Source organism: Nicotiana tabacum, chromosome 6, assembly GCF_000715075.1.
Source record: "Nicotiana tabacum cultivar K326 chromosome 6, ASM71507v2, whole genome shotgun sequence".
NCBI lineage: Eukaryota > Viridiplantae > Streptophyta > Magnoliopsida > Solanales > Solanaceae > Nicotiana > Nicotiana tabacum.
This window is the reverse complement of record NC_134085.1, coordinates 94,075,530-94,095,192: the sequence shown is the minus strand read 5'-3', so window position 1 is coordinate 94,095,192 and position 19,663 is coordinate 94,075,530. Positions and strand designations below refer to the sequence as shown.

General features: G+C 36.0%; 1 protein-coding gene across 7 annotated transcripts; it reads left to right on the top strand.

Moving 5' to 3' along the window:
* The first annotated feature begins 14,266 nt into the window (after positions 1–14,266).
* LOC107810019 (GDP-Man:Man(3)GlcNAc(2)-PP-Dol alpha-1,2-mannosyltransferase) lies at positions 14,267–19,463 on the top strand. 7 transcript variants are annotated; one of them, XM_075254990.1, is made up of 8 exons: positions 14,267–14,342; positions 15,280–15,730; positions 16,549–16,835; positions 17,407–17,593; positions 17,976–18,044; positions 18,158–18,351; positions 18,829–18,926; positions 19,014–19,463. In XM_075254990.1, the coding sequence occupies exons 2-8, from the start codon at positions 15,425–15,427 to the stop codon at positions 19,256–19,258; spliced, it is 1,386 nt and encodes a 461-aa protein (XP_075111091.1). In that variant the 5' UTR covers positions 14,267–14,342; positions 15,280–15,424; the 3' UTR covers positions 19,259–19,463. The 7 variants fall into 7 exon arrangements, with proteins under 7 accessions (XP_075111091.1, XP_075111089.1, XP_016490221.1 ...); XM_075254988.1 differs by having other exon boundaries at positions 18,817–18,926; XM_016634735.2 differs by having other exon boundaries at positions 15,280–15,747; positions 16,539–16,835; positions 18,817–18,926.
* Positions 19,464–19,663: the final 200 nt, after the last annotated feature.

Genomic DNA, 19,663 nt, shown 5'->3' with positions numbered 1-19,663 from the left:
CCTGGTTTCAAGACTCCCAAATTTGAAAAGTACGATGGACATGGAGATCCCATTGCCCACCTGAAAAGGTATTGCAATCAACTGAGAGGTGCGGGAAGAAATGAAGAATTATTGATAGCTTATTTTGTGGAAAGCCTTACGGGAGTAGCTTCCGAATGGTTTATGGATCAAGACACGTCTCGCTGGTATGTCTGGGACGACATGGCACAAGCATTTGTCAAACAGTTCCAATACAGCATCGACATTGCCCCAGACCGCATTTCCCTTTCAAACCTGAAGAAGAAACCAAGTGAAAGTTTCAGGGAATATGCCATTAAATGGAGAGAGCAAGCAGCTCGAGTTAAGCCACCCATGGATGACCACGAGCTAATAATTGTCTTCCTTCAAGCGCAAGAGCCAGATTACTTTCAGAACATGATGTCCGCAGTTGGCAAATCCTTTTCAGAAGCAATCAAAATGGGAGAAATAATAGAGAATGGTCTTAAGACAGGAAAAATTATAAGTCAAGCAGTTTTTAAAGCTGCAACTCATGCTGTCCGGGATGAGTCTGATAATTTTTGCGACACAAATGAGAAGATTGAAGAAATCATGATGACATCAGGGTCAAGAAGAGGTCCTAGGAGAACATCTCGAAGGTATGAGCAGCCTCCTAAAGTTATCTATGAATCCCCTAAGCAATATTATCCCCCTCAGAACCCACAACACTCTATTGTTCCACCTCAGTATGTTGCCCGGCCACCAAAACTTCCCAGAAGGCGAGCACGAGCATCACAAAATCTCCATAAGCCTCCACATAACTTTCAGGTGCCCTATAACCCACATCCAAGCCAGAAGTATAAAGGGGAACGAAGGTTGAAAGATAATTTTACACCAATAGGAGAGTCCTATGAAAGCTTATTTGAGAGGTTAAAGCATCACGACATGATTGCATCTATTCCTCCAAATCATCTGGACCCACGTGCAAGAAGCTTTGACCCTTCTAAAAGGTGTGAATACCATTCCAATGCCCAGGGGCACAATGTTGAAAGTTGTCGGGATTTGAAAAAAGAAATAGAAAGGATGATACAGGAAAATCTGATTGTGATCCAAGGTAATGACACCCAGAATATCGCGCAGAATCCTTTACCTGCGCATCATGATGCACACTTTATGGGGAGGATGCCTGGTGTCATGGGATTATAGAGTCATCCCGAAAAGCCGCTAACCGATGATAATGATATCGAAGTTGGAAATGGTCTGGACAATACTGCAAAGCTCAGTGGCTAAAGATGCCAACTTTGATAAAATGGGAGGACACTCCGTTCCTTGGTTAACAAGAGAGAAGCTTGTGGTGGCTTATTTTGTTGTCATTTCTGTTGTCCGGATTATTCTTAGGGTTGTAATCCGAATATTGTCTTGTGTCAAACCTTCTTATCTTTCCATTTTTGTCGTATCAGTTTGTTTAAGTCTCGTTGATGTTGTGTTAAGATTTTATTCTGGTTGTTTTGTTTGTTTTTCTAACCATTTCGCCGGAAGTCTAATACAAAAGCCGGTCTTTTATTATTTCCAGTCATCTTTTTATTTAGTCCTTTTGTCATTTTCGTTCAATGCCGATTCTAGGGACATGACATGCGCACACAGTTTGGGCCTAGTCTTTAAAGTTAATCATAAAACCCTGGGAAGGTGATCAAAGCATTTAAAGGAAATAAGAACGGTTTGAGATTATTTGAAGCCCGAGTCATGTGGAACTGGGGCAAGTAAAACATAAAGAAAACCCTTAAATGCAAGATTCGCCAAATTGGCATGAGGGTCGTGCATGAAAGTGAGAGTGTCGCCCAGCAGTGCTTTAGAAATGACAAATGAAAAAGCAAGTGTTTAACATAATTGTCAAGTCCAGCACCATCGGAAGAGACTATAAATCTATGTTCAATTGTGTTGTTTGCACTTGGCATGTTTTGAAGACTGGAATGACGAATGCATTTTATTCTGCTACCTAAACACTTTATCCTTCGTTACCCCTTTTGAGCCTTATTTATTTTTTTTCATACCCCTCGTTCGGAATCAATAGCAACGACTAGGAAATACGAGCCTGGAAGGTAAAGAAAAATCAAAAAAAAAAACGAAAAAGAAAAAGAAAAATGAAGAAAAAAAAAAGAAGAAAGTCAAATGAAAAAAGAGGAATTGGGAACTACGTTTGACCTGATTCCTCAAAGAGGATACGTAGGCGCTTCACAGCTCGGTCATAGGGTGCATAGTGCGCATAATGTGCGTAATATGCATAGTGTAACAAAAAAAAAATTTAAAAAATATATATAATAAATAAATAATCCCCAAGCAAGAAACTGGGGCAATGGTTGCGCTTGTTGTAAAGAAATATGATTTCGAAGGTTGTAATTTTTAAACCCCAAATTTATTTGTTTTTTGAGCCTTTAATACCCTTTCTTTCTAAACCTATCCCAAAAAAAAACCACATTACGGTCCAAAGAAAGACCTTCTGACCAGTCTGCAAAAGATGCCAAGTCAGACAAATGAGAGTTTTACCGGCGAACATAACATTCTGTTCCACAGCAGAAAGAACTCTAATCTCCAACAGAGAGAGTCATACCGGCAACACTCCAAATCCCCAGCTGGAAAGTGATACAAATGAGAGAGTCTTATCGGTGAAAATCTTCACGGACACCATAAGGCGATGAAAGCTGAGAGAAAAACCGAAATGAGAGAGGCTTGATAGTGAAAACCCTTCGGGCACTACAAGTCGAATAAGATTGGGAATCAGATGGAGGATAGTCAAGGGAAGATCTTGAAAGACGATTGACGATGGAGGATAGGCCACATATGCATGTCATGACCATTAGAGTCGGTGTCTGCGTTTGATAGGTTTTTATTTATAATTTCTTTTGTTAAAGAGTCATCTTTTTCCTTTGTCTTTTATTCTGTTCCTTTTTATCTTTCTCCTTTCATAGAAAATTACCCAGTAGAGTCTGTTTGGTCAGAACCAGTGGGAAATGACTTCAAAATAGGCCATCAGCTTTCCAATTATGCAAGATGAGATATGGCTAGTACATCCAAGTGGTATAGTCAGCAAGGAACGAGCACAAGGCCAGTGTCAAGAAAGATATCCCCAGCAAAAGGGAATTGACAAAAGGATTGACGAGTGTCAAGAGGGATATCCTTGCCAAAATCAGAGGTTATTAAAACCTCAAGGCCAAGGCCCGTGGACAAACAAGGAGAGCAATAAGCATGACTTGGAAAATTCATGCGAGACTAAAAGGTCGGAAAAATGCAAGTCTCCGAGCCATGCCACGAAAGAAGAGGGATATCCCTAGCAGAAAAGGATTATCCTCAACAAATAATATCGTCCTTTGTGGAATGCAGAGCAAGGAAGGAGAAAGGGGAAAGCCATCCCAAGTAGGAGTATCACAACCAACCACCGCGTTTTAAACTAACAAATTTTGTTTAAAACGGGTAAAGGAAATGGCATTGATGTCGGAAATGCATGCCACAAGAAAGATTGTCAAACTGGGGCAAAAAATTTTCTTTTCAGTTAGAAAATTTTCTGGAAAATCAGGTACCCATTTGGGGAAGAATAAAAATAGCACCAAGGAAGTGGTCTTTGAACCAGGGTTGCCCCCAATATAATAAGTTTCAATGGAGAAGTTGTTCCCCAGCAGACATAACAAAGGGATGACACTTGTGCTCAGAAAAACAAAAGCCATTATCATCCCCAGCAGCTTCCATAAGAATGAAGCATCGATTTGAAGGGATAAAATTCCCCAGCAGCGTTATCCTCAACAACGTTATCCCAAGAAGGAGGGGAAGAAAGAAGACTCCCACAGTGGTATTATCCCCAGCAAGCAAGAACAAAGCAGCGCAAAGGAAGGAGAAAACAAAAGAAGAAATTATGAAGGTAAGTTTCTCAAATCATTGATCTTTACATTTTTCTCCTAGGATAAAAAGTCCTAGTTCTGATGAATTTACCTCCCGATACAATCTTGGTCCGATGAAATTTTTCTCCCAAGATAAGATATCAAATCTTAGTCGGATGAATCTTTCTCCTAAGATCACAACAAAATGGACCTAGTCTGACGATTTATCTCCTAGAGTCAAAATCTTGGTCTGATGAAATTGTTCTCCCAAGATAAAATCTTAGTCGGATGAATCTTTCTCCTAAGATCACAACAAAATGGACCTAGTCTGACGATTTATCTCCTAGAGTCAAAATCTTGGTCTGATGAAATTGTTCTCCCAAGATAAAATCTTAGTCGGATGAATCTTTCTCCTAAGATCACAACAAAATGGACCTAGTCTGACGATTTATCTCCTAGAGTCAAAATCTTGGTCTGATGAAATTGTTCTCCCAAGATAAAATCTTAGTCGGATGAATCTTTCTCCTAAGATCACAACAAATGGACCTAGTCTGACGATTTATCTCCTAGAGTCAAAATCTTGGTCTGATGAAATTTTTCTCCCAAGATAAAATCTTAGTCGGATGAATCTTTCTCCTAAGATCACAACAAAATGGACCTAGTCTGACGATTTATCTCCTAGAGTCACAATCTTGGTCCGATGAAATTTTTCTCCCAAGATAAGATATCAAATCTTAGTCCGATGAATCTTTCTCCTAAGATAAGATATCAAATCCTAGTCTGATGAATTTTCTCCTAGGATAATTAAAAAAAAAAAAAGAAGTTTGAATTGAAAAAAAATGGTTGAAGTTAGGAGTCCCCCCCTGAACAATAGAATGGCGATTTATTGGTTGAAATCAGGAGCCCCCCTGAAGAATAGAATGACGATTTATTGGTTGAAATCAGGAGCCCGCCTGAAGAGAGGAATGACGATTATTTTCAAAGTTGTTGCTCAAGTCAGGAGCCCGCCTGAAGAGAGGAAAGGCATTTTTAAAAGTTGTTGAAATCTTGCCAACCTAAAGAAAGGAATGACGATGTATTGTTTGAAGTCAGGAGCCCGCCTGAAGAGAGGAATGGCGATTATTTTCAAAGTTGTTGTCAGGAGCCCGCCTGAAGAGAGGAAAGGCATTTTTTTAAAAAAAGTTGTTGAAATCTTGCCAACCTAAAGAAAGGAATGGCGATGTATGGTTTGAAGTCAGGAGCCCGCCTGAAGAGAGGAATGGCGATTATTTTCAAAGTTGTTGTCAGGAGCCCGCCTGAAGAGAGGAAAGGCATTTAAAAAAAGTTGTTGAAATCTTGCCGACCTAAAGAAAGGAATGGCGATGTATTGGTGGAAGTCAGGAGCCCGCCTGAAGAGAGGAATGGCGAATTATTTTCAAAGTTGTTGTTGAAGTCAGGAGCCCGCCTGAAGAGAGGAATGACATTCATTTTTGTTGTTAAAGTTGGGAGCCCGCCCATAGAACAGAGGCATACATTTCAGTCTTTAATTTTCAAGCATTGAACTTGGGAGCCCGCCCAGATAACAGAGGCATACATTTCAAGTCTTTAATTTTCAAGTATTGAAGTTGGGAGCCCGCCCAGATAACAGAGGCATACATTTCAAGATCAAGTCAGAGAACAATAAAACAGAGGGTTACAATAGGAATCCCCAACAGGAAATAATAAAATTCCCCGGCACCGGGAAGCAGAAGGTTGCAACAAGAGGTCACAGCACAAATTCAAGTGCATGTGTCAAAAGAAGAAAAGTACCGGAAGAAATGCAAGCAGACAAGGAAGCAAGACAACAAAAACAAATTGTACTCTAGCCTAGCTTTTTGTTTTCTTTTAAGCACGTTGTAACAAGGAAATCGGTAAGCAGTAGTAATAGCATGCAACAACAGTAACAGTGCAGTCCAACGGTAGTCCCAGCTACCAAAATTTCCCGAACTACATTGACCTGATTCCTGTTTAGCCCAGGATATGTAGGAAACCTTTGAAGCAAAGGTTTGGTCAAATCTTTTTCAAAAAAATGCTTCAACGGAGTACTCGGATGGGCAAAAAATCGCTCGCTTTATCTTTGCACGAAAACCCTTCGTGTCTTCGGGCAAAGAGGGGCAGCTGTAAGCACGTGATTTTTGCCCAATATGAGAATTACTCCCAAAAAATTCAAAAATAAAATGATTTTTCTTTGGTGTGCAATTTTGTGATATTTTGTGATATTTTGAAGAATTATTTGTATTTGTCTGTGCGTGTTTATTCGCTAAATTAATAAAAAATACAAAAATATGTCGCATTTTGCATGTATGATTTAATTCTACAATTGTTAGTAATTAAAATTGTTTTACAAAAATTAAAAATTACAAAAATAGGCATCGTTTGCATTTTTAGCATTTAATGTCCAAATATACAATTTTATGCTTAATTAATACTTAATTGTGCGTTAATTGTTATTGGGAGTTAATTTGCGCCTTTATAACTTAATTTAGTTCTTAATAATAGTTTAAGTATTTTTATAATTTAGTTTTAGAAAAACAAAAGAAGAAAAGAGAGCGAAAATATAAAGAAAATCGGAATTGGGCCTCTTCTTCAATTTCAAGCTATAGGCCCAAAAAATGGCCCAATCTTCCCTACGACCCAGTCCATTTCGAACTGGGTCGACCCAGTCCATAACCCAAAAGACCCAAACCCCTTTGTCTTACATTTTACAAAAACAAAGCAAAAATTAAAAGAAGAAAACCCTAAAGACTAAGAGATCCCCCCCCCCCTCTTTCTTTCTTCTTCTTCCTCAAGCTTCAAGAAAGCCAACAATGGCCACCCTATATTCTTCCTCTCCAAAACCTCTCCGGCGATCCTCCATTAAATCCGACAACCCATGGCTACATCGTCTTCATCTCCTTCTTCTTCGTCCGAATTCCCTAGCCCTATCCGCCATTGACGAGGCTCGTCGAGCTCAAGCTTGAGCTCGACGTCTATGGCTGACCATGTTGCTTCTTTTCCTCCTTACGAGCACGTCGAGCTACTGCTGTGGTTGCTTAGATCTTTTCCGTCCAAACACCACCTCCGAACGACCCCCAGCCACGCCGGAACAACACAAAACGAACCAAGATGCCATGGCTGTCCGCTCACGCATCTGCTACTGCTGCGTTCCATTTTCTTCTGCCTTCTACTACGTCCAACCATGGACGAGCTTCGACGTCGACCATGTCGTCGTCCATTGCTGTCCGCGACGTGCTGCTGCTCGCTGCTCCGGCTTGCTTCCGCTTCTCGTCGTTTTCAGCTGGGTTGAAGCTGCGGACTGCTGCTCCTTTCCTCCCGTCTTCTTCGTTTTGGTCGAGGCTCATCAAGTTCGTTGTTTGTTTGGTCGTTGTTCGTCGTTTTAATCCGGTTAGTAGTTTTTGAATTTTATTTTGTCCGTTATTTTGTTTTGATATTTTTCGAATCTAAAATCGGCGAATGTTTGCTTTGTTCATGTCTATGGTTAGATATTTGATTTTTTGGTTTTGTTCATGTTCATGTTGTTTGTTAAATTAATTTTCAGATTTCAAAATAGAAGTTTAATTAGTTGTTTTCATATTCATTTCATGTTTGTATTATTGTTTAAGTGAATATTTGTTAGTATGATGTTTGTTAGATTCAAATTGAAATTTAATTAACTATTTCTTCAATTTGTTTCATGAGTTTATGTATTGTTAGAAATTGTTAAGTTCAAGCTTAAGTTCATAATTGTTTATTCGTCGATCTTGTTATTTGTCTAAAAAGAATTTAGTTGTGTTAAAGGAAATATATTGATTTAATCATTTTAATCCGTCATGTTTGTTGTGTTAAAATAGATTCATTCGTGTTCATACTTTGTTTGGATGATCTTGAATCCGAATTTTTGTATAATTTGATCTCTTGTTTATCATCTATGATTATTTCTTGAATTTGTCTCATAATCTTATTTAAAGTTTAATATAGGAATTGTTGGTTGTAATGTTGTTAGAGTTGATTTTAAGTTCAATATGATTGAATTTAGAAATCTTCATACTTTGTTTGTTGTTGTTGTTGAATCCGAAAATAGGATTGTTTGTTGCTAAAATATTGTTCAATCAAATTTTAGTTGTTCTTTGTTGTTCAATTTGTGTTCAAGTGATTTGTTGTTGAAATGTTGTTAAAATCATGTTCATGTGATATTGTTGTTATGATGTTCATCCATGTTCATATTGTTGTTTGAACATTGTTAGAAATTGATCATATTGTCTATATTTTGGTTAAGTTTGATTAATTGATGTGTTATAGCTGATGGGTAGTTTGGTAAATTTGTAGTACGTTCAGGGGTAGTTTGGTAATTTCAGTAAGGTCGGAGGGGGTAGTTTAGGAATTGTACATTTTGAAATTGTTTATTTGAAGCATGGGGGACAAAATGAAATGGGGTGGGTTGTGATATGATTATTTAATATAAAGGGGGACAAGATTTAAATTAAAGGGGAATCTTGCATTATTTTAAATAAAGCATGGGGGACAAAATATAATGGGGTGGTGTGATATGTTTATTTAATGTAATGGGGATGAGTGGAAAGATAATGGGTTGGGTAGAGAAAAAGTATTGATTTTAATTAATTAAAAGGTTTATGGGATGTGTTATATATGTGAAGTCTTGAACACAAGACAACACAGAGAGAACAAGAATACAGATAGAGAGAAAAAAAACGGACAGAGAATAGAAGAGAGAAAAATTCCGAAAAATATTTAAGCTTTCAAAAATAAAAATAAAAGCTAAAAAATCTACTGCTTTCTTTCTTTGTTTGAAATTAGTATTAATGGTTGTTGTTTCATTTAAAGCTTAAAGCTTTTATTTTTTGGGATTGCTACTCCACCGGTCTGTTACTGGGTTGTTACTATTGCTGGGCAGTTGTTGCTATTGTACTGTTATTATTGCTGCTGATTCTCATCATCATTTTCTTTTGCTTCCAATATCAGGTACATATCTGAAAATTCATGTCATGAAAAGCTTCAACATGGCAAGTAAATGAAGTTTGATTATAAGGATGTTTTCTACTCATTTAAATTTTATTAGTTTAAGTTTCAGTTTTGTTTTAGTTGGTTAATATAGTATTAAATCAATTGGTATATTAGTTCTCTTTCTTAATAACAAATGGCTTAATTATTTTAGGAACGCGATCAACTCATTTCTTTTAATATATGAAATAATGTCAATGATTTTTTACAAAATATAGAGTTAACGTTTGCAAATATTCGCATAGGCAGAATATAAGAATTGGTTTATTTATCTCAAACCCAATCTTCGTAAGCAAAATTAACCAAACAATTATAACTTTGGGCTAAAAACAAGTATATGAGATTTACAAGCACGAATTGCAACATTTTATGTCAAGGATATGTAGAAATAGAATTCGCATTAAATGTAACAATAAAAGTTCTGCAGAAACTATTAATTTGTTTATCAAATTAATTCTTTTTCCAGTTTTATATGCGATTCAATTTTTGGATATGTTAATGTTGTATCTACGATAAAAATGGTAGTATTTTTAGTTACATGTTGTTTGTTTCTTTTTAATATCATTAATTCTTTAAAATTTGAATAGTTTTGAGGTATATAATTCATACGCGTAAAATAAGACTTGTAGCAACGCCTAATAAATTTTGAATTCTTTGTCAAGAAATTTGGTGGCATCCCAATCGGTAATTCTCCACGATTCTTACATTTAAAAATAGATAGATGCAATAAACATTTATGGAAAATCTATACTACTATTAAGAATCTTTTGCGTGATTAGGGATGCGTTCGCGTAACCTGATTATATTTCTAAAAGCAATTCGGATTATGCGTTCGCGCAACTTCGAAAGAACATTTAATAAAAAGGGGGCTCTTCGGAGAATATCAATATTAATTTCATATAACTCGAGATGTGCGGTTCAATATTTAATTATACAAGAGCGACGAACGTTCATAATTTTATTTTAGCACAATTTCGAACTTAAGTTTTTTTTATATATAATAAAAAAATTTCGAAAAAAAATAAATAAATAATAATTATTATATTGTGTATACGTACGCGTGACACGATTTTCACGTTAAAAAATATTAATATATAAAACGAATACACGTACGCGTGATTCGATTCGAAGAAGGGTCTTTAATTATAAACAATTTAAATAGAAGCGGTAACAATAAAATCATGCAATAAAAATGTATTTAATAAATCAAAATAATCAAGCCAAATATAACAGTTGAGCGACCGTGCTAGAACCACGGAACTCGGGAATGCCTAACACCTTCTCCCGGGTTAATAGAATTCCTTATCCGGATTTCTGGTTCGCAGAATAATAAACAGAGTCATATTCTCCTCGATTCAGGGATTAAAATTGGTGACTTGGGACGCCTTAAAATTCCCAGGTGGCGACTCTGAAACAAACAAATCCTGTTTCGACTGTCCTTTAATTGGAGAAAACTCCCCACGCGCCCCGCGGGCGCGGAAAAAGGAGGTGCGACAGCTCTGGCGACTCTGCTGGGGATAAATACCCAGAACCACTGGTTCAGGGTTCAAGAATTCGAGCTTGAAATAATTGTTATAGTTGGCTTTATTTATTATCTGATTTTTACATTATTTATGCTTAATGTGCTAAATGTTACTTTTTACCGCTTTAATATTATCTGAACTGTGTATATAAAACTGCTACGAAACCCTTCTTCTTTCTGAGTCTTCTTAATTTATGGTGTACACGTGCGCGTGGCCCACCTTTCTGTTAAAGTCATACCAAATAAGACGAAATTGGGACAAGTAACTAGGCCGGGTAGACTTTCGTGCTCCCGGTACGTTGCCCCCGCTTCGGCTCAAACTGTCCGTTTGGGTAAGCCAGGGCTAGATCAATATGCCTCAGGTTTTTTCACTTAGAATAACTCAGCTCATGCCGGATCCCTAGTAGGAGCGATTGTTTGCATCACGTGCATTTGACTTTGGAGACTCAACACAGGGGTTGGGTCTGTCTAGGACAGGTGTACCAAAAAAATGACCATCCTGATGCATCTTACTTGCTGCTACTTGCGCATTTATTTGATCCGGATTTGTGTGTTGACTGACTTTTGAATATCATGAATAATATTTTAAAATTGAAAAAAATAGCGGTTAGGGAATTGATTGTTTATTTTTGAAAAAAAAAACAATGCCCAAATAACTGTCAAAACTCTGCCGAAATTTTGAGAAAATGAAAAAAAAATATTTTATTAGTTTGTTTTATTAAAAGCAAAGGAAAAATAGAAAGAAAAAAAAGAGTCGTTGTTCTGTCTTGTTTTTAAAAAACAAATTAGAAAAAAAAATAGTTTGTCTTGCCATAAAAAAAATGAAAATGAAAAAAAGTCTTGTTTTAAAATGAGTTTTTATTTATTTATTTGTTTAGATACCAAAATAAAAATAACTAATAAAATAAAAAGAGTCGCGTCGAAAGTGGTTTTATTATTTGTTGCAAATATGTATATATATAAAAATCCAAAAAATATATATATATATATATATATATATATATATATATATATATATATAAATCCAAAAAGTTTTTCTTTATTTCCAAAAATGTATATATATCTTTATTTGTTGCAAAAATATTTGTCCTGCCAAAAAGTCTAGAAAAGTTTTTTTTAGACTCCCAATTTTCAAAACAAAAAATCCAAAAATATTTTCCATTATTGACTTCTTTAAGAAAGTCTTTTTAATTATTAAAAAAAAAAAAATATATATATATATATATATATATATATATATATATATATATATATATATATATATAATAAAATAAAACAAATTCGAAAATATTTTCCTTCTTCTTTAAAAATTGAAAAGAAAATTCAAAATTCAAAAAAAAAAATTTAGAAAGCATTTCATTTATTAAAGGTAAAATTCCAAAAAAAAAAATATTTTCTTTCTTCTTAGAATAAGAAAGAACAAAAAAAAAATCTTCCTTTTACTTTTGAAATTCTCAAAGTTCAAATCATAAGAAAAGGAATTCTTAGAAGTCTTTCTTTCAAAAAAAAAAAATCAATCAAAAATTCAAAAAAATGTACATACTTCATTTCTTCTTTCAAAGCAGTTCTTTTACAAATTCAAAATAATAATAATTTAAAATTAGTTTACTTACTTTATTCACGACCTGCCCGAACTACGCCGGTTTGATTCTCACCGGATGTGAGATACGTAGGCAACCCTCATCGGGTCCAACCCCATTTTTGCTAAAATAGCCAAAAACCAATAATTAAATAAATAAAAAACATGTCAAAATTTTAATTTTTTCATAAATAAGTCGGGTAGTGTCCAGCCTCCACTTTTTGCTAAAACAAAATAGCCAAAAAAAAATATATGTCAAATTTTAGTTTTGTCATAAAGAAGTCGGGTGACGCTGTTTTATCAAGACATAGCCAAATGTTCCCGAAAGGGACGCTGGAAGGCTGACTTTGCATAAACAGTCACCTTTGGGTCATTTTTTAAAATTTGGTTCAGTTGACCCACACAGCCTTAAAAAATCTTCGTCCCCGAGGCGCTGAAGGGCCGTGTTGCAACACCTGGTTTTTATTGTAATTTGAAAAAAAAAACATAAAGAGTCAACGGTCAGGTGAATTTTTTTTAGTCAAAAATAAGCCGAGCTAGCTTCGACAGTGTCTTAAACCGTTCTTGCCAAAATAGCCTTAGAGTATCTTTCAGTTGTCGAAAGGCTATTTTCGTAAAAGAACGAACAAGTTTGTAAAGTGTCAAAATAATCCTCCCCGGCCTTAAAATTCATGTGAGATTTGGAAGGGGCCACATTTGCAAAAATAGCCATTTGGTTGCATTTGTCAAACGGGGAAAGGAAGCTGACCTTTTTGTTTCGAGGTTATAAATCTTTAATTAGAATATGTGGGTTGTTTGATTTTCGAGTTTGTAGGTCATCTTCAAACCTTTAAAACCCAGTTTATTTTAATAGGAAAATTGAAAAAAAATGATTAATATTGTTTATCTTTTATTGGTCCGAACTACGCAAATTCTGATTCATGCGGGGTCATGATACGTAGGCAATCTCCATAATATTCGACCACAACAAATAATGAAAAAATGAATGAAAAAAAATCGGAAAAAAAAAGAAAAAAAAGATGTTGCTAGTAATAAGAACCGACTGAGTCCATTCTAACATGTTTTATTTTGAATTGTGAAGAAAGTTGAGTTGGTCGGTTTGTTCAGAGGGTTCAACAAGAGTCTACTGTGCCGGAAAAAAATAGAATACTGAAACAGCAAATGACCGGAGTGTGTCAAGCATGGGCCTGTGGGCAAGGACAGCCTCGTCATGAGTCACAATTTGCGACACAACAAGAGCAGTACCACTCTCCTAAGTACCACCCGTACTCGTTAGATCTTCCTTCAAAGATTGAAGAGCCTGCCCGAAAGATGGTACAAGAAGAATTAACCCAAAGGGTGAAAAACTTAGAACAATGGTTGAAAAACATGCAAGGGTTGTCTGGCCAAAAGAGTGTTGCCTTCAAAGATCTATGTATGTTCCCCGATGTCCACTTGCCGCCTGGTTTCAAGACTCCCAAATTTGAAAAGTACGATGGACATGGAGATCCCATTGCCCACCTGAAAAGGTATTGCAATCAACTGAGAGGTGCGGGAAGAAATGAAGAATTATTGATGGCTTATTTTGTGGAAAGCCTTACGGGAGTAGCTTCCGAATGGTTTATGGATCAAGACACGTCTCGCTGGTATGTCTGGGACGACATGGCACAAGCATTTGTCAAACAGTTCCAATACAGCATCGACATTGCCCCAGACCGCATTTCCCTTTCAAACCTGAAGAAGAAACCAAGTGAAAGTTTCAGGGAATATGCCATTAAATGGAGAGAGCAAGCAGCTCGAGTTAAGCCACCCATGGATGACCACGAGCTAATAACTGTCTTCCTTCAAGCGCAAGAGCCAGATTACTTTCAGAACATGATGTCCGCAGTTGGCAAATCCTTTTCAGAAGCAATCAAAATGGGAGAAATAATAGAGAATGGTCTTAAGACAGGAAAAATTATAAGTCAAGCAGTTTTTAAAGCTGCAACTCATGCTGTCCGGGATGAGTCTGATAATTTTTGCGACACAAATGAGAAGATTGAAGAAATCATGATGACATCAGATGTCTTAATTTTAATACACATCTTGATATTCAGATGTGTATTCAATCTAGACGTCTTAATCTTAAAAAAAAAAAAGCAAATGAGGCCAAAAATCCTAAGAATTTATTGAGGTGGCAGGGACATTTATGGAAATTCCAAATGGTTTAGGGTTATATATATATATATATATAAATATATAGTTTAAGTTTTGTATACTTGTCATAATATTTTGTACACTTTTAATTCAAGTGACTTGTCGGAAAAGGTTTATAACAAGCATATGTGGCAGCCTGAAAATCTTCTCCACCAGGATGACAACCGATCGGCTCACTCTTACTGCTAATGCGACCTTCGGCTAGGTATCTTTCTTCCTAACTCTTTGGCTGTACTGTTGATCTTCTGTTTTTTGTTTTTGAGTTTTTTGCTTGCGTTTTTTCCCCTTCAATTTGAGAATGATTTGCCAATTGTGTTATAAGAACTTACAGTGAATTGCTATTGTTACTGGATTATACTCAAGATGCTCTTTGTCATTTAATTAGTGAAATTCATGTTTCTTATCTTACAACAGCTTTTAAGTAACTTCACATTGGAATTTAAATGAATTTGAACCGATTATTTGATAATCATGGATGGCTTAAATAAGTAAATTATGAGATTTACGGACTTCCTGAATAAGTAATACTGTACTCGTTAGGTAGATTTTGCTTCTTAGGTCATAGATTTTTTATTTTCCTAATAATTTGTTGCTTGAGGATTTTTAGTGGTAACCTTATCAAGAGTGAAGTATTCAGAAGTTAAAGGAAAATCTCCGAATTCGAGTTTTTCTGAGAGATTATTTAGTTGTCTTTGGATTAAAAAAGAGAATATTTGGAATGACTAGAATAAAAGAAAGAAATTTGGAGACAATTACTTTTCTGAAAATACTTTCTGCTTCTTAATGTCTTCTTCAATAACTTGATCCAGTTATTGTTGCTTGTTGATTTGAAGTTATTGTCTTGATAGAATCTACTGTAGCAAACACCTGATCCGCCACTGTGATTTTCACATACTTTTTTTTCCTTTCCTTTTTTTTTTCTTTCTTTTAAAATCTTAGCAAGCTTTATATTTTTAAGTTTATTCTGTATTTGTTTTTCATTACCCATTTAGCTGCTAACTTTTTGTTTTTTGTTTTGTTTTGCACTTTTAGGATCCCTTTTGTTGATCCTATTTATCTATCTATCTTTATGTATTTATTTGTTTATTTTGTTTTTGCATTTTATGCCCCTTTTGATCTTTTGATATGATTCTATTCAGAAGCTCAATTCGCGTTAGTCAAGGATCTTCAATTTCATATTAGAGACAAAAAAAGCCAAAAGAATCAGTGACTTCAGCAACCTATTGTGAAAGCAGTGTAATCCGATAAAAGCACGTGTCAGAGAATCGCAAGAGGGGAAAAAGAAATATGGCAAATTGGCTTGTGCTCAGTGCTTTTATTGCTGTAACGGTGGTAATTGCTCAAGCAGTAAGATTATTGTTTATGGTAATCAATGGCTGGAGAAATAGAAAGAAAGCTGTTGGGGTCTTCCACCCATACACCAATGACGGAGGTGGTGGAGAACGAGTCTTGTGGTGCGCTGTGAAAGCCATCCAAGATGTAAACCCGAATCTAGACTGTGTCATATATACAGGAGATCATGATGCTTCACCTGACAGCCTTAGTGGCCGTGCCCTTGATCGATTTGGAGTCAAACTAATCCACCCTCCTAAGGTACCCTTTACTTCTCGGTGGGTTTTACTCTGCGTACATGATATTATTTCCATTATTTCATTTTTTATGATAGTGTTTGACTTGAAACGAACTCTAGGGATTATTTGACTTACATATTTTATCAGCAATAGTGTAATAATATTAAAGTAATGGTTGAGAAGTTATACTTTGATAAGAAATGTCACATTAAAGTTTGAAAGTTTTAGTATAACTAATTTAAATTATTAAAAGTTGTGAAAGTAGTATTAAAATAGAATACTTTCAACCATTAAGTCACAAAATAGAAAATTGTCATATTTCCTTTCTGTTCAGCTAAACAAACTTCCTTTTTCACTTTCGCTCCCGTTTCTTCATCTTCCTCCCCTCCTCCACACACCCAAACTCCACCACTAGTATCGAGTGTTGTAGCTATCAACTCCCAGATACTGGCATTTTACTACCAGGGATTTCAACAGTATCACAGTCTTTGTGCTTCTTCTATCCCTGATAAGTCATTGAAATTCTCAACATTCTTTATTGTTGCACCAGGAATACACTTCTACTCTGTTTAGAAATATAATATTTATTTATGTTAGTTTGTAGCTGCTTTGAGATATCTGTATTGTATACTCCTTCCCCTGTTACCTGTATTGCTGCATCTTATATTCCTCTTTCTGATGCTTCATTACTGGTATATGTTTGATGGTGGTAATCACAAACACATATAATATCCTATCCAGATAATTGCTGCATAATGTAGTTGTTCTTTTGCAACTTCGATATATTGACATTCAGTGTCATTTTGCTCAAGATTACTGATTTCCTGCAGTTTACATCAGGTAGTCCATCTGCATAGGAGAAAGTGGGTCGAAGAAACCACTTACCCTCGTTTCACAATGATTGGTCAAAGCTTTGGATCGATTTACCTTTCTTGGGAAGCTTTGTGCAAATATACACCTTTATATTACTTTGATACTAGCGGATATGCTTTTACTTATCCAGTTGCCCGTATATTTGGATGCAAAGTATTTTCCTATACTCATTATCCAACTATCAGTTTAGACATGCTATCTCGTGTTCGTGGGCGCAGTTCAATGTACAACAATGATTCCTTGATTGCCAAGAGGTACTACATATTATCATAATATGCCATCTATAGGAGATCTGTCCCTTTTCCTTTTGTATTGTAAAAATATGCTATCTGTAGAATTTCATGCTAACAAGTCAAATAGTCATTTTGATGGAAGTTTCTGTTACTAACGCACCTAAAGGTTGGTCTACCTTGTTGAAGAAAAATGAGAATGGCCTATTCAAACAAAAAGGAAAAGGCCATGCTTAGTCAGACAAGCCTTTGTCATTGTCTGTCAACTAAGTGGTGCCTAAGGCCCCTATGAGAAACTGTTGATCTGCTTGTGTCTTTTTTTCTTTCTTTTCTAGTATTAACAATGTTGTCAGTTGACCCTGTTTCATGTATGCGTATCTTTTTACCAAATTAATGTGGTCATTTACTAATTGGCACTCGTAAGAAGATATAATGGCAAGATGTTATCCCGCTTCTCCATGAAAGTGTACATCTAGACGCATTAGTGGGTCTTCTGAAATTATATATCCTAGGGACTGAATATGATATTGTAATATCTTTGCATTTTCTTTGCTTGTATCTGTGCATGAAGCTCATGAAATTGCTTTTCTGGCAGTGCGATACTATCCAGGTTCAAGGTTGTTTACTATACACTATTTGGCTGGCTGTACAGCTTTGTTGGTTCTTGTGCACACCTTGCAATGGTTAATTCTTCATGGACTCAATCTCATATTGAGAAGCTGTGGGGAATACCAGCTCGAATTAGGCGTGTGTATCCTCCTTGTGATACTTCTAGGCTTCAGGTCTGTATTTTTTAACTCTTTTGGTGCTAATATAACCCGTCTTTCTCCTCCTGACGCCTAACGTTATTAATGCTTTCCCTTTTTTCTGTAGATTTTATTAATTTAATGAGTTGAGGCTAATTTTTTGCTATAGCACTGTCCTGCATTTTTGCATTAATGAAGTATATGATGAAAGTAGGATTCGATGTACTTTTCAGATGAATTTCTCATTTCGATTCTTATTTGGACTTCGTGACTCTTGCCTTTGTTGAAAATTGAGGGAAATGACATTACTCTATTCCTTTTTAGAAGGTCTTATTATTTCTTGAGTCTGGGTTGGACAGTAAGCAATTGCATTTTTGCATGGCCATATTAACGACAAACTTGACACTGCTCTTGACAGGCGCTTCCGCTAGAAAAGTCAATGAAACCTCCGAAGATAGTATCTGTGGCTCAGTTCCGTCCAGAGAAGGTGGGCATTTTATGTGGTCCTTGTAGAATTCAAGGTACCCATACTTCTGCAGGTGTTTCAAGGTATATTGTAATCTTGAAAGTCTTGTAAAACTTGGTTTTTCTGTGAGTTAGGCACACCCACTCCAACTTGAGGCGTTTGCAGTTGCCATCAAGAAATTAGACCAAGATCTGCCAAGGCCAATTATCCAATTAGTGGGTAGTTGTAGGAATGAAGCAGATGAGAAAAGGTTGCAAAATCTGAAGGACCTAGCTATTAAACTGAATGTGGATGATCATGTTGAGTTCCACAAGAATGTCATGTACAGGTTAGTGGCGCAACTCCATTTGTTTGTCTGAACTTCTTAAACTCCAAGGCATGATTTTACTGAATTTTCAGGACCACAACTTTTCTTTAACTGCTTGAAGCTATAACTTTCAAGGTAAGGGTTTCATAAGAGATGGACTTTTTATTGCCTTGGCTTACTCCCCCCAACACAAAACCCCCCAGCACCACCACCAAACAAAAATAAAGAAAAGGGAAATGTTATTTATAAGATAAATAAAAATTGGTTGGATGTTCAGGTAATGTAATACACAAAGAGGATATATATTTATGCATGGGTGTAAATTGCTTAACCAGCTGGATTGAATCTCTTGGTAGTTCTGTTAGCTCTGTGTGTTTAGACATAGAATGTGAAATGTTTAGGTAGATTATCCATTTCCATCACTTCAATACATGATAGACATGATTAAGAAGCTTCATTTTTGTTTTTTAATCTTTGTTGGTGAAGTGATTTGGTCAGACTTTTGGGTGGTGCTGTAGCTGGAATCCATTCCATGACAGATGAGCACTTTGGCATAAGTGTAGTTGAATACATGGCTGCTGGCGCGATACCAATTGGTTAGCCATGTTGTGTGGTTTCTGTCTTGCTCTGTATTTGAGTCTCTGACTTATTTAGTTGACTTCAAATTTTTCGGTTTCGTTCAGCACATAATTCAGCTGGACCAAGGATGGATATTGTGTTACCAGAAAATGGGAAGCAGACTGGATTCCTTGCCCAGGGCGTGGAGGAATACGCTGAAGCCATTATTGAAGTCATTAAGATGCCAGAGAATAAGAGGCTGGAGATAGCTGCTGCTGCCAGGAAGCGAGCCTCCATGTTCTCAGAGCAAAGGTTTTATGAAGATTTTAAGGCTGCTGTACGACCAATCTTTTGTGATGGTACCAAATGATTGCAAAATCTTTGTTTCCATAAATACAAGAGATGAATTTTGTTGCAACATACTTAGACTTTGTCTTATCTTGTCTTTTTCTGGTTTTCCTTGTTCTTTATAAATTTTACTCTAGATTGTATGTGTACTTTGTCGGTGACTTCAGTCTTGAAGTTACTAATTAAAGGAAAAATATTTTGCCTCTGATTTGGCAGTTAGAATAAAAGAGATGGTCCTCCTTTCTTTAGGTTTAGTTAAAGTAGATAGTCATATATACAGGTACGGTGGGGCGTTACAGATGAAGGCAATCGGAGTAATATTTATGGGTCTAATGTCTGTCCGGTGAAACAAATAATTCAATTCTATCTTTAATTCATGTTGAAATCTGCGCAGCTACAGATGTTCATGCATTTAGCATGTCTGAGA